General features: G+C 43.0%; 1 protein-coding gene across 1 annotated transcript in view; it reads left to right on the top strand.

Annotated features, from left to right (window-relative positions):
* Positions 1-3353: 3353 nt before the first annotated feature.
* OTOA (otoancorin) overlaps positions 3354-13482 on the top strand; it is a 69858-nt gene continuing 59729 nt past the window's right edge. The window contains exons 1-7 of the mRNA XM_088832941.1: positions 3354-3537; positions 3871-3899; positions 3992-4022; positions 4138-4165; positions 5874-5961; positions 8409-8540; positions 12205-12440. Of these exons, the coding sequence (XP_088689067.1) occupies positions 3447-3537; positions 3871-3899; positions 3992-4022; positions 4138-4165; positions 5874-5961; positions 8409-8540; positions 12205-12440 (635 nt within the window). The 5' untranslated portion in view covers positions 3354-3446. The remainder of the gene's footprint in view (positions 3538-3870; positions 3900-3991; positions 4023-4137; positions 4166-5873; positions 5962-8408; positions 8541-12204; positions 12441-13482) is intronic.

The following is a 13482-nucleotide window of genomic DNA, read 5'->3' as shown; positions in this document are numbered from 1 at the left end:
TTTGGCCATCTGTGACTAAGTCATCACTATTCACCTCTTACTGGTCTCTTTGCTTTATCTGTTGCCCTTGTTCAGAGTATTCTCAACAAGCAGTTGGGGTTTATGGAGCTAGTGTTTTAAAAGTCAGAGCATGGCTTTCACACTCAGGCTGTGCTCAGTCACTTCAGTCGTGTCCGACTCTTTGTGACCCCATGGACTATAACCCACCAGGCTCGTCTGTCCATGGGATTTTCCTGGCAAGTATACTGGAGTGGGTTACCATTTCTTTCTCCAGGGGATCTTTCCAACCCAGGGTTTGAACCCAGGCCTCCTGTGTCTCCTGCATTGCAGGCGATTCTTTACTGCTGTGCCACTGGTGAAGTCCGCTCTCATTCTAACATCCCTCAATGGCTCCTATCTCCCTCCAAGTAGGAGTCAAGGTGCTTGTGATGACCTAATCTCACTTACTGTTGTCATCTTTGTGTGATTTATTGAACATGTAAATTGCATTCCTAACATCACAGCCTTTGCACTTCTGATTCCCTTTTTCTGGAACATTCTTTCTCCACACTGTCCCATGATTTGATTTTTGAAAACATCAGTTTGGCTTGTTTATTTCCTAAACCCATACGTAGGACGTTCTTCATGCCAAGTGTTGTTCTAAGTGATTTACTTCATTAATTTTATCCTCATATGATGCTATGAGGTAGGTACCAGCGAAGCCCTTATCTTCTCTTTTTCAGTTTCTTTCCCTGTATACATCATTACAGAGTATTGAGTAGAGTTCCCTGTGCTATATAGTCGGTCCTTATTAGTATCTCTCTCATACCCAGCAGTGTGTACATGTCAATCCCCATCTTCCAATCTACCCCTCGCCCTCCCCTGTCCCATAACCATAAGTTTATTTTCTATATCTGTAACTCTGCTTCTGTTTTCTAGATAAGTTCTTTTGTAGTCTTTTATAAGATTCCACATATAAATGATATCATGTGATATTTGTCTTACTTCACTCAGTATAACAGTCTCTAGGTCAATCCATGTTGTTGCCAATGGCATTATTTCATTCTTTTTGTTAATGGCTGAGTAATTTTCCATTATATGTATGTTCTGCATCTTCTTTATCCTTTCATATGTTGATGGAGACTTAGGTTGCTTCCATGTCCTGGATGGAATGTAAATAGTGCTACAGTGAACGATGGGATGCATGTTATCTTTTCCTGTTATGGTTTTCTGTGGGTATATGCCCAGGAGTAGGATTGCTCTTCCCTGTGCTATACAGTAGGTCCTTATTAGTCATCTATGGTAGCTCTGTTTTATTTTAAGGAACCTCCACACTGTTCTCCAGAGTGGCTTCACTGCTCCTAGTTCTCATATCACTTAAGAATTTGCAAGGACTTAGGAGCCCTGTATCAGGGATGGATCAAAAACTAAGTATTAGAACAAGAGATGCTCCTCGTGCTCTTATCATTTAGGAAATTACAAGGTATTTAGTGGCCCTACTTCATGAACTGGGGGCAGAAACCAATAAATATTTTCTATTTTCTCACAGTTTTCCTTCTCTCAGGGGTCTCAGTCTTGTTCTACCTGTTGTCCAATGTCTGAAAACCTTTGCTTCATTTGTTTTCTAATTGTTTAAGGCAAGGAAATTTATCTACTGCCATTTACTCCATCATAGCTGGAAGAGAAAGTCCAACTCATTCCTTATTTATGATGAGAGGTGTTCCATTGAGCAGATATATCATGTTTGTTTAACCTTTCATCTACTGTTGAATGTTTGAGTTGTTTCTTATTTTTGGAATGGAACTCTACAAATCTTTGTATGGACGTATGTTTCAATTTCTCTTGGGTAAATACCTAGGGGTATAATTCCTAGATTGTAGAGTACTGTATATTTAACTTTATAAGACACTGCCCAACAGTTCTCCAAAGTGGCTGCATCAGCAATGTATGAATTCACACTGCTCCACATTATTGTCAACACTTAGCATTGTTAATCTTTTCAACTTTTAGCCATTCTAGTGCAATGTAGTGAAATTGTTACCACACCAAATCTAGGTCCACCTGCCTGCACACAGTAAAGCCAATCTACAGACACCAGGTTGTGGTGAAGGAAAGTGTTGTGTTTATTGCAGGGCACAAAGCAAAGAGTCCAGGGCAACAGGTGCTTAAAAGGCTCCCTCAACTCCTCAAAGTCTTTCAGGGAAAGGTTTTTAAAGACAGGGTGAAGGAAGGGGAGGGACTTGGGGTGATCAGCTCATGGACATTCTTCTGATTGGTTGCTGGTGAGGTAATCAGGAGTGACCATCTGGTTCCAACTGGTCTGGGGTTTATGTGCTTGTGGGGCAGCATACTGGCTTCCCTGGGGACTCCAGTGGTAAACAAACTGCCTGTGATGCAGAAGAGGCAGGAGACCTGGGTTCGATCCCTGGGTCAGGAAGATTCTCTGGAGGAGGGCATGGCAGTCTGCTCTAATATTCTTGCCTGGGAAATCCCATGGACAAAGGAGCCTGGCAGACTACAGTCCATGGGGTCACAAAGAGTCGGACATGACTAAAGTGACTGAGGATGCACACACGCAGGGGCAGAATACAGTTAACTTCTTCCACCTGTTGAGGGCTTTTTAGTATCTACAAAACGGCTCAAATGACATGGCTCAGAATATTATCTTTAGTCCTTGAGGAGAAACTAAAGGTCCTTGACACTGCTTAATGGCTAAAGTATTATTATTTTGTCTTGCTTGACTGTTTCCCTTCCTTTCTGCATTTTCTCACTTCTCTGATTAAATTTACTCTTTGGAACTTGGGGACGGCCTAGGAAGCCAAAGTCTTTCTTTACACAAGAGGCAGGCAGAGGACATGGTGGTGGTGGTTGGAGTTGGCAGGGTCCATTCTGGGAAGGCTCCACAGGGTCTGGCTCACTTACAGTATCTCATTAGTTATCAACAGCATGTTCTTGAAAACTAATATTTGCCTGGCGTGCTGCAGTCCATGGGTTTGCAAAGAGCTGGACACGACTGAGCGACTGAACTGAACTAAATGACACTGGTAGTCCTTTAGATGCTTATTGGTCATTTGTATTTTTTTTTTTTAATGAAGTTTAGGTTCATATTTTGTCCCTGTTGGCTTGTTCATCTTCTACTTACTGAATTGTAAGAGTTCTTTTTATTTTCTAGATGTAAGTCCCTTGTCCGCTATAACAGAGTCCATGCTTTTAACCACTCCTCTTTGTTCAATTGAGGGGGATGAGAGGTGGTTGTAAGAATATAAACAGGCCATTATAACTGAGGAGAGATGATTGTGTTTTACACCAGCAAAGAAGTTTAGATGGAGCAAGGTGGATGGAATAAAAAAAAAAATCTTTAAGGGATTCTGGGTCTATCTGTTTTTCCTTTGTCTTCTGATTATTCTTAAATATGTTTAAAATATACAACCCTGAATCGTGTCTGTGCTTGAATTCATTGCAGGAGAATGTCTCAGGAACCTCAGAGATGCTCTCTTTGGCTGTTCCTTTTCCTGAGTCATGGAGTGGCAAGTTATAGCGTTTCAGACTCCCAGCAGGGTAAGTCCCGAGGGAGGAGTCATCTGTCACAGTTTCCACACATCTCAGGGAATGGAGTGGGGTTAGGTCAGTTCAGGTATGTGGTGCTATAGAGTGTTCTGGGATATGTGCGTGCCTCTGTGCCCTGTATGTGCCTGTATATGTAGAATTTTCAGGGTTATTCTAAAAGAGTTTCTCAAACCAAGATTTCCTCACACTGGCACAAGTATAATAAAAATTCACTGAAAATTTCCTTCATGAGTAACCTTTTCTGGGGCTCTTTTCTTAACACATCTGTATTTTTGAAGGTCATCCCATTCAATTCTATTTTTACATTCAATGGCTTTGTTGCAGATTTGCACCCGTTGTTGCAAAAGATGGCGGTGAGTATTCCATTTTCTTCTAAACAACATCCTCTCTGCTGAAACCGCCAACTCGTGGGTGTTATACTTGATGTGATCTCTTTGCCTTTTAGGAAGAAATAATAGATGGAAGCTACCTGAATGGTAACGTTCCCACTGTCCCCGCTTGTGGCGTCTAAGAATTTCAAACAGGAGGTGCCTGTGATCTCTCTGGAATGATTCCTTTTTAAGTTGTCTTTTCATTTTATTTCCATTGTAGCATTGCTGGATCTCATACAGTTTCAGAGGTAACTTGTCCTAAAGGGAAGGGGGAGGGATGGAATAGATTTTCTTAATGGAAGTCTCTTAACTATAGAAAGTACTATATACTCGTTTATCCAGTTTATCCAAAGTTGATCCAATGCACAAGTGTTTTAGAATAGATACATTTGTTCCATACAGTTTTGGCCCCCTCTGCTGTAACACAAGAGCTAACATTTACTGAGTGCTTACATTGTAGCAGGTACTATTCTAAGTGCTTTATGCATAGAATACACATATAACCCTCACAAACCTCAGCCTCTTCGCACCCAGGTAGGTCCTTTTGTTATCTCATTGGATAGAATAATGAAACTGAGGCCCAAGGAGGTGATTTAAGGTCATGCAGCTGGAAAGTGGTAGAGCTGGGGTGTATATCTAGCAGCCTGGCCCCAGGGCTCACTGTCACTTAATTTTTTTAGAATGCTCTATCATTTTATTTTATTTGGCCACACCATGTGGCACATGGGATCTTAGTTCCCTGACTAGGAATCGAACTGGTGCCACCTGCGATGGGAGTCTTAACCACTAGACCACCAGGAAAGTCCCTCACTGCCCCTTTATGTACAGTTAGGTACCACCCTGTGGAGCAGGGCACTACGTAGTGTTGTGGCAAGGTAAATATTAACAGATAATTCTAATATAACAAGTACTATGAAGGACAGATGGGAGACTTGGGTCCCCATGACAGGAGCACTCAATTATATTAAAGTGAAAGAACTCCATAAACACACTTCTCCCTAAGGTAACTCCAGTTGACAGTATTGAATATATTCATGCAGGCTAAAATTTTTTATCTGTCTCTAACTATCCATCTGTCTAGCAGCACCTATCTATCTATAATGAGAATGTGATTATAAAAGGCCTTCTAATTGTTTAAGGCAGAATTTATCCACTGCCAGCTACTCCATAACAACTGGAAGCAAAAGTCCCACTCATTCCCGTTTTCTGAGTGAGTGGCATTCCATCGAATGGGTATTACCATCTGTTGAACATTTCACCTGTTGTTGGACATCTGAGTTGTTTTCAATTTTTGGCTGTTATGAATGAAAGTGTGCGTTTTCTGTGTGTTTGGCGATGTTTTAGCACTTTACATGTATGGACAAATTTAATTCTCACAGTTAGCTATATTACATAGAAAGGGAAACTGGGGCACAGGAAAGCTTATTAAATTGCCTAAGTCCATGCAGTTGAGTGGTAGAGCCAGGATTCAAATCCAGGTTTTGAGCCCACAGTCCAGCCTCTCATGGTATATGCAGCATTTGTTTTGTAAATTTAATATAGTCAGGTGGCTTCCCTGGTGGCTCAGCTGGTAAAGAATCCGCCTGCTGTGAGACAGAGCTGGTTTCCATCCTTGGGTTGGGAAGATCCCCTGGAGAAGGGACACCTGTCCAAATCCATCTGTTTGGATTGTTAATCTGGGTGGATTGTTACAGGATTTAGAATATAGCACACAGCTCTGAAACTGATTATTGTCTTTGAGAGACTGGTGTTTGGGTGTGTTCCTAATATTGGAAACTCCCCAACACTGTGCCAGGGCAACACATCGCCTTCCTCTGAGCACAGAGTTCCTAACATCCTGGCCCACTCCCACTGTCCTCTCTGAACTTCGATCCCCTGAGCTCTCACCTAGCAGGGGGACTACCTATCCTAGCGGAACCTGTCATCATGACCTTCTCTGTCTGTCTTCGACTGAAGCTCCCATGTGTGGACGGCAGACCTGTCCCAAAGAGTCCTGGCCTATCTGAATTCACGGCACGTTGCCTTCACCATCCCCAGCCTGCAGGTGTGTATCTGAGACCCACCCCTGTGTTCCCCTCTCAGTGTGCAGAGATTGCAAACTCAGGAGCCAGGTGAGTTGGAGAACTGGTGGAGAGCTAGTCTTTACATCCACAAAGAAACATGTTCTGTCCAGTTTTTTTTGAAACATGCTATAAGCTCTTTTGTCTTTCGTTTTTCTACTTTTGATGGAGACATGGTGTATTAGGGTATAGGCTGAACTTCTGTCTCTCAGCCCCCTCAAATTACAGCAGCTCAAACAATTTAGCTTATTTCTATTATATGTAATAGTCCAGGGCCAGGTGGGACGTCCAGAGAGGAGAGGCAACTCTATGGTAAAAGGCCATCGGGGGGCCCAGGTTCCTTCTGTCTTGTTGCTTTGTCATCATCTAGGGAGTTGTTGCTTGTGTGGTTGATATAACATATTCATTCTCCAACCCAGAGAGGGCGCCATGGGAAAGAGGAAGTGAAGGGTCAACAGCCTCTCTTTAAGGATGACCTGCAAGTTGCATACTTCCTCCTGCTCACATTTCATTGGCTCACAGTCCACAGTCACATCTTACTGCAGAGGAGTAAGATGAGAGGCCATGTACCCGGATAAAACTTGTGGGCTTCTGTTTTTAAAAGGAATTACAAGAGAGTGGATCTTTGGGTATAATTATCAGTCTCTCAATCGCAGGTCCAGGAAATATTTTTCTTCCTTTTAAATTCGAAAATAAGAAATACATAAGAAATACATAAGAAAAACAGTAGTGCAAGGGTGTAAATAGATGGCAATGGATATTTACATTAGGGAACAATGGGGCATGGTAGGAACTGCAGTGAGCTGGCTAGCCTGTACCTCATTAGCGTAATTAGTAGACAGGGTGCAATGCTGTGCCTTTACCAACACACTGGGAAGAACACAGAAAACTGAAAGAACGTTCTTTTAGAATTCAAAGACTGTTACCTGATTCAGCAAAGAGGTCATATCACTTATGAATGAAGTTCCAACATATATCTTTGTTGTTTCAACTTTTACTTACTTTATGGTGAAGATGAACGTTCATGTGAGAACTCCGCTGAGATTGCTGGTTGTTAACCACTTACAGCCACTAGATGGAGGTGGCTGGTGGCCTCATGGCATCTGCTTTCTTCGTCTTGTTCATCAGTCTGTGTAATCTATAAAGAAGTGATGCTTGCCCCTTTCTCTCTGGCAGGAGGGCTCCTCATGAAATGTGTATGTTTTAACCTGATTTGAGCCGTACTCCCTCTCTTCCTGTTTGTATATTCATTCGTTCAGTACCTACTCATCCAGCCTCTAGTCTCTGCCAGGCACAGTTGTAGACACTGGAGACTCAGAACAGTCAGTCACCTCACCACCCATGTGGGCCTTTCATTCTAGAGGGAGAGACATTGAGTAAACAATTCTTCAACTCATTCAGGACAGAGGATAATGGCTGGCACTGATTGAGAACACTTTACGTACTCATTTACTCCTCGTGACACAGGATTAATCCTTACTTAAGTAGTAAGTTTGACTCTTGTCCCTACTTTTCAGCTGAGAAAACTGAGACCTGGAGATACTGTTGCCCATTTGTCAAAACCCAGGAATCTCAGTTAAATTTGACTTGCAGATTAATAACAAATACATTTTTAGTATAAGTACGTCCCATGCAATATTTGGGGTATACTTACGCTAAAAATTATTCGTTGTTTATCTTTAATTTAAATGTAGCCGGGCATCCTGTATTTTATCTAGCAATCCTAGTTAAGGAACTTGCATGAGGCTACACAATGAGTAAGTGGCAAGGTGGGGATTTGCACATGGGTTGTCCGGTTCTGGAGCTTACCTTTTGTCTGTGATGCTTTGCTGGCTTTCTAGAGCATTTTTATTTAAGGAGGATTTAGAAAATAGCTCCCCAGATAGCAGAGGAAATCTCCTCTAGGAGAAACTGCTGGCCTCTGCTCTTTAGCCTAGAGGGGATGCCACAGCCAGTTCATGCTGCCTGAATGTTCCCCCTGTGCAGAGGGCTTGGAGCATGGCAGAGGGTTTGGAGCATGGCAGAGGGTTTGAGCAGTGACCATCCGGGCATAGTAAAATATCTGGGTAGAGGTCAACTGCTCTGGACTTGAAACCTCAGTTGCCTGCAGGGACCAGGCAGCTATGGGATAATCAGCTACCTGGAGAGTGGTGAGCAGGAAGAGTAATTACAGTGAGTGACTGCCCTGTGGCCTGTTGATTATTACAGGGAAGGGGATATGTGTCCAGCGTTGCCACATCTTTGTGGATTTTTGTGAGGAATTCCTTGAATTTTAAATGTTGGCAGCTCATTAAAAATTTTGGTGCCAACTCAGCCAAATGTGTGCAGGCTGCCAGCTTGCAGTCTCTGCAGGGAATTAGGTGACTTGGCTGGGTGCCGACTGTGTGCTCCTGTCCTGTCCCCACTGACTCGCCCAGCATTCCATATCCAGGCAGCCATGGAAACCCACCTGGAGCAGCGTTTGTACCAGCCCCAGAAGCTGCTGGAGGACCTGCGGGGAACAGACACTCAGCAGTTCCACACCGCCATGAAATGTCTCTTAGAAGACAAGAAGGACCACCTGGTGAGGCTTTCCTGGCATCCTGGGAGTAGGGGAAGTCCAGGGCATTCAACTTGGTGCTTGTCAAGTTGAATGGAATTAAGCCTCATTCTGGCCTTTCTTCATTTCCCCCCTGAAAACTCCTTGGGACTTAGATTTTCTGTCTTACTTTCTCCAGAGTTCAAATGAAGTGCCTTATAATTCATATACTTATGGTAACTCAGATGGTAAAGAATCTACCTGCCATGTAGGAGAGCTGGGTTCGATTCCTGGGTTGGGTAGATCCCTTCGAGAAGGGAAAGGCAACCCAATCCAGTATTCTTGTCTGGAGAAGCCTGTGGACAGAGGAGCCTGGTGGGCTACAGTCCATGGGGATCATAAAGAGTTGGACATGACTGAGCAACTAACACTTTATAAGTACTAATAAATGAGGGGTGCCCAGAGCAGCCAGTGTAGAAACTGGCAAGACAGTTAAGTGGGGTGTGCAGCTGGAGCACTCCCAGCTCACTGCAGCTCTGAGCCCTCAGGAATGCCACCTGCACACACTCACACTCTGTCCAGGGTCCTGGCCTAAGCCTTACCAAGATACCCGTCCTGGTTTAGGGGGATTCTGAAACCTCAAACTAACAGAACTTTCTTCTTTTCTAGTAGATGTAGTCCTTACTCAATTTCAACTCTGTAAAAAAATGCTTTGTAGTTAAAAGCAGTCTGAGGAAGGCTGGTATAAAAATATTTTGATCAAAAAAAAAAAAGTATTGTAAAGGCACAGTTGTGGCAGTCAGTTTTTTGAAAGTAACTTGTGAAGCATTTACCATATCCTAAATTTTCACTCTTTGCAGACTTGTGCACATATGCTCTGCTTTCAGAATAAATTTGCAAATTATACACAAAAAGGAGGAAGCTTTTTAATACAGATATTGCATTTATAAATGATCTGTATTAGAATATAAAAATCTCCAGTTATATTCAGTTACTACCCATGTTGTATAACAGATACTTTCTATTTTAGTTGCTCACAAAGGGCTACACAACACACACACACGCAAAGAAATGAGGGGTACTGAAGAGTCCCAATAGTTTGGCTTCATAAATACACATGAATGATTACTCAGCAGACACTGGATTCTGAGATGAAAGACTGTCTCTGCCCTCAAGGAGCTTATGGTCCAGAGGAGACAAAAAACAGAAACAGGTAATTTTCACAAAATAACGTTGGCTATGTAAGAGCAAAGCAAGGCCTCTGAGACCCAGAGAATCACCAGGAATCAGAAAGGGAAGGTTTAGAGTTTTACAGAGACAGTTGAAAGTGGACCAGCATTTTCCAAAGGGAACTGAAGCATTTAAACATTTTAATAATTATAAAATAATTCAATGTCGGTTATTAAAATACACATCAAAACTGTGAGTTTGATGGAAATGTAATTTTTCCTTTTGAAATGAATTTAAGTTTTAAGAAGAGTCAGTTTAAAGTGAAAAATGAACTAAATAATTGTAAAGGTGATGAAAGATACGACGAAAACGAGGATGGTGGCCTATGAAAATGGTCTGGATTAATGTTTGTTGAGGGTTTACCATGTGTCAGGTATTATCCTGAGGGAATGATCAGTGAGCTGTTTCTGTAGAGGGCTTGATAAGAAATATTTCAGGCTTTGCAGGCCATACAGCCTCTGTCACAACTACTAAATTCTGTGGTTGTAGTGTCAAAGCAGATGACAGGTAAATGAATGGGTCTGGATGTGTGCCTATAAACCCTTATTTACAGGAACAGTTGGTGGGCTGAATTGGGCCTGTGGGCCATATTCGCCAACACTCTTCTAAAGGTTTAACAAGCCAGGGCCTTCTGAAATAAGGATAACTAGAATCTTACCCTTTCAATATTCAGATGAGGAAACAGGCTTGGAGAGGTTGAGTAAGTAATTTCTGGTTACACGGCTTGAAATTGGCAAATCTGAGGTAAGAACCTGGGTTCCTGACTCTTAGCTGTGAGCCCGTGGTAGGGCCTGCAGGCTCCTTCTCAGAATAAGGTGTTAACACCTATACAATGAAATACAAAGGATGATAAAGGAAGTTGATTCTATTGAAAGACATTTATCAAAATATGTAAGATGAAGTTGGGGGTCAGTAATTCTTGAACACTTTCAATAGTAAGGTTTAGTGGTTGGTCTAATAGCTTCTGTAATTTTGAGGAAATGTTGAGTGTAAGCGAGATTTCAAGTCATTTGCAACAACGGTAGTGAGTTATGAAAGTGTTTGTGATTTTTAGTGATGACACATCAAAGCTTCCTGCTGGTCCAAAGCCACATTGCTGGCTCGCTGCCTATGTTCATCCTTGAAGGAGATGGTGGGGGTCAGTTCCAGAGCTGTGAAAGGGAGGATGCAATTCCCTCCATCCCCACCCCTGTGTTCAGATGCCCTAATACTATCCACAGACCCCTGCCTCAGAACCCCCAAGTTACACTCTTAACCGTCTCACTGTTTGGCCCCAGTTGGCAATGACGGAAGTTAGGAAACTTGTAGATGTGGTTAGATGAGTGGGTTTGGATTCAGTACCCTTGTTTCAGATCCCAGCTTTGTGCGGGTTTGGGCAGGTTGTCTAGTCTCGCTTTTGCTTCTCATCACCTGTGATAGTGAGTTAATTATAGTGTATAATGCTTGTTGAGCGTTCACTAGGTACCAAGCAATCTCCATTCATTAAATCTCATTCAGTTTTTATAAATCTAGGAGGTAGGCACTGATTTTATCTTCATTCAAGAGGAAGAAACCGAGACTTTAAAAAGATGAGTGACTTACTCAAGGACACACACATATAAGTCCGAGGGCCTGGGATTTGAACCTAGGAATATCTGACCCTCAGACCTGTGGGTCTCAAGCTATAGGACTGTTGTGAGAATAACAGGAGAGTATGCATGGTTGCTCCATGCTGGGCACAGTGCCTGGTGTGTAGTCCATACTCAGTAAATTGTGGTTGTTATTTTTGGAAGGCGTGTTGGGTGAAGGACAGAGTCATGAACTGTCAAATTTTGCCTAAACTCTGTCAGCGTTCCTGGGGTCTGTGGTCCAAAGGATTCATTCATTCATCCTAACAGGCTATTTCTCAACATCTTCTGCATACCAGGAATCCCACAAGGCACATGACATGGGCCTCAGCACTTTCCTCGCTCAGCCTCATCTGTACACTGAAATGAGACGCCAGGGCTCCACCAGAGCCCAGTTAAAGCAGACTCTATGGTGGTGCTGGGGATCACCTCCCTAGCTGTTCTTATGTACAGCCAGGGTTGAGATCCACTGGCTTGGAGGAAAGATAAGTTTGTAAGCATCTCTAATCACGGAGTTTGGTTCAGGATGCTCTTGGAAGCCCAGAGTGGAGGGAGGGTTTGATTTGACCAGAGTAGGACATCAGAGAAGACTTTACTGATTCAATGATGACTGACCTTGACCTGAAAGAATCAGCTGGAATTCGCTGAGACAAGGAGGTGGGGATTCCAGCTAGAGCAAGGGCCTGAGGTGTGACAGTCACGATGTATCTGAAGAAGGACAAGGTATTCTGTAGGTGACAGAAAAGTCTAGAATATTTGACATAGCAGCATAGTGTTTAATAATGGTCCTGAATTTCACCTCTGCTGCTGAGCGGGGTCCCTCCCAGTGTTTCCAGATTGAGAGGCAACCCTGACTTCTGTCACTCCTTTAGGAGTTGGACAACATCGTTATTGACTTGGGAGAGATTCGGAAACAAGCCTTGCAGAGCCCGGGTGTGAACCGCAGCCTGTTTCTTCTCACGCTGGAGAGGTGTTTCCAGGTGCTGAACCCCCTGGAGTGTGTGGAGATCCTGGGCAGGATGCTGAGGGGGTCCTCAGGCCGCTTTCTCCAGCCGGACATCACGGAGAGGCTCCCGCTTGACCTGCGTGAAGACGCCTTCAAGAACCTGTGAGTGTCCTCCCCCCAACCCGCTGACTCCACTCGCTGCCCCTCAGAGTCTTTCCTGAGGCCAAGGAGATAACACGTGAGGGAGGGGAGAAGGCAGATAAGGACAGGCTAATTTTCGAGGTCAGTTTTAGTGATGGCTTGATTAAAACAGAGTCTTCCACATGTTAGTCATTCTGGTATCATCCTCATAATTTTTGCCATATTTGTGTATTGCCTGTATTATTATTTATTTCGTGTATTTAAAAAATAGTGATTCATTCTCTTTGCTTAAAATATCTATATTAAAAATGATACATGCTACTGTATGTAAAAGAGATAACCAACAAGGACGTACTGTATAGCACAGAGAACTAGATTCAAATTTGGTAGCAATCTATGAGGGGAATGAATCTGAAAAAAACAGATATATGTATGTATAACGGAATCACTTTTCTGTACGTTTGAAACGAAGGTAACATTTTAAATCAACTATACTTGAATAAAATTAAGTAAATAAATTTTTAAAAAGTAAATATGGTGTAGTTACTGTAAATGGGAAACCAGTGTCATTGTTTTTGTTTTTGTTTAGTCGCTGTCATGTAAGGAATCATAAAAATAAATACAACAGCAATTTAAAAAGCGTCGTTAAATCCTAGCTAGATGTATTACTCTGAGCTTGGGACCTGTTCTCAGGTGAAAAAGGAGCTGAGTGTGTTTTGAAGACTCACTAGCACTGAATTGAGACTTTCTCCTTGAGAGGCAGCAGGTTTGACGGAACGCGGTTGGATCCAGGAGCTCAAATTACACCATCAGCAACATCTCTGTTGTTTTTATCTCTCAGCTCTGCCCTCCTCTGGGTTGGCCTTGCTCCCAGGCAAGCTCTCTCCACAAGGGACATGGGCAGTTCCAGGCCCCTCCTCAGAGTGTCTGGTCCACAGAGCACTTTCCCAGCAGTTCCAAGCAGAGTCCTAGACCTGATTCTCATTGGTCCAGACTAGGTCATGTGCCCATTCTTGAGCCAATAACTGTGGCCAATGGGATCTGGTAAGATGAATGGCTTGCG

The sequence above is a fragment of the Moschus berezovskii genome, chromosome 27 (assembly GCF_049115385.1).
Source record: "Moschus berezovskii isolate FMDL1 chromosome 27, NW_MosBer_1.0, whole genome shotgun sequence".
Classification (NCBI taxonomy): Eukaryota; Metazoa; Chordata; class Mammalia; order Artiodactyla; family Moschidae; genus Moschus; species Moschus berezovskii.
The sequence above is the reverse complement of the archived record's forward strand: the minus strand, read 5'-3'. Positions and strand labels throughout refer to the sequence as shown.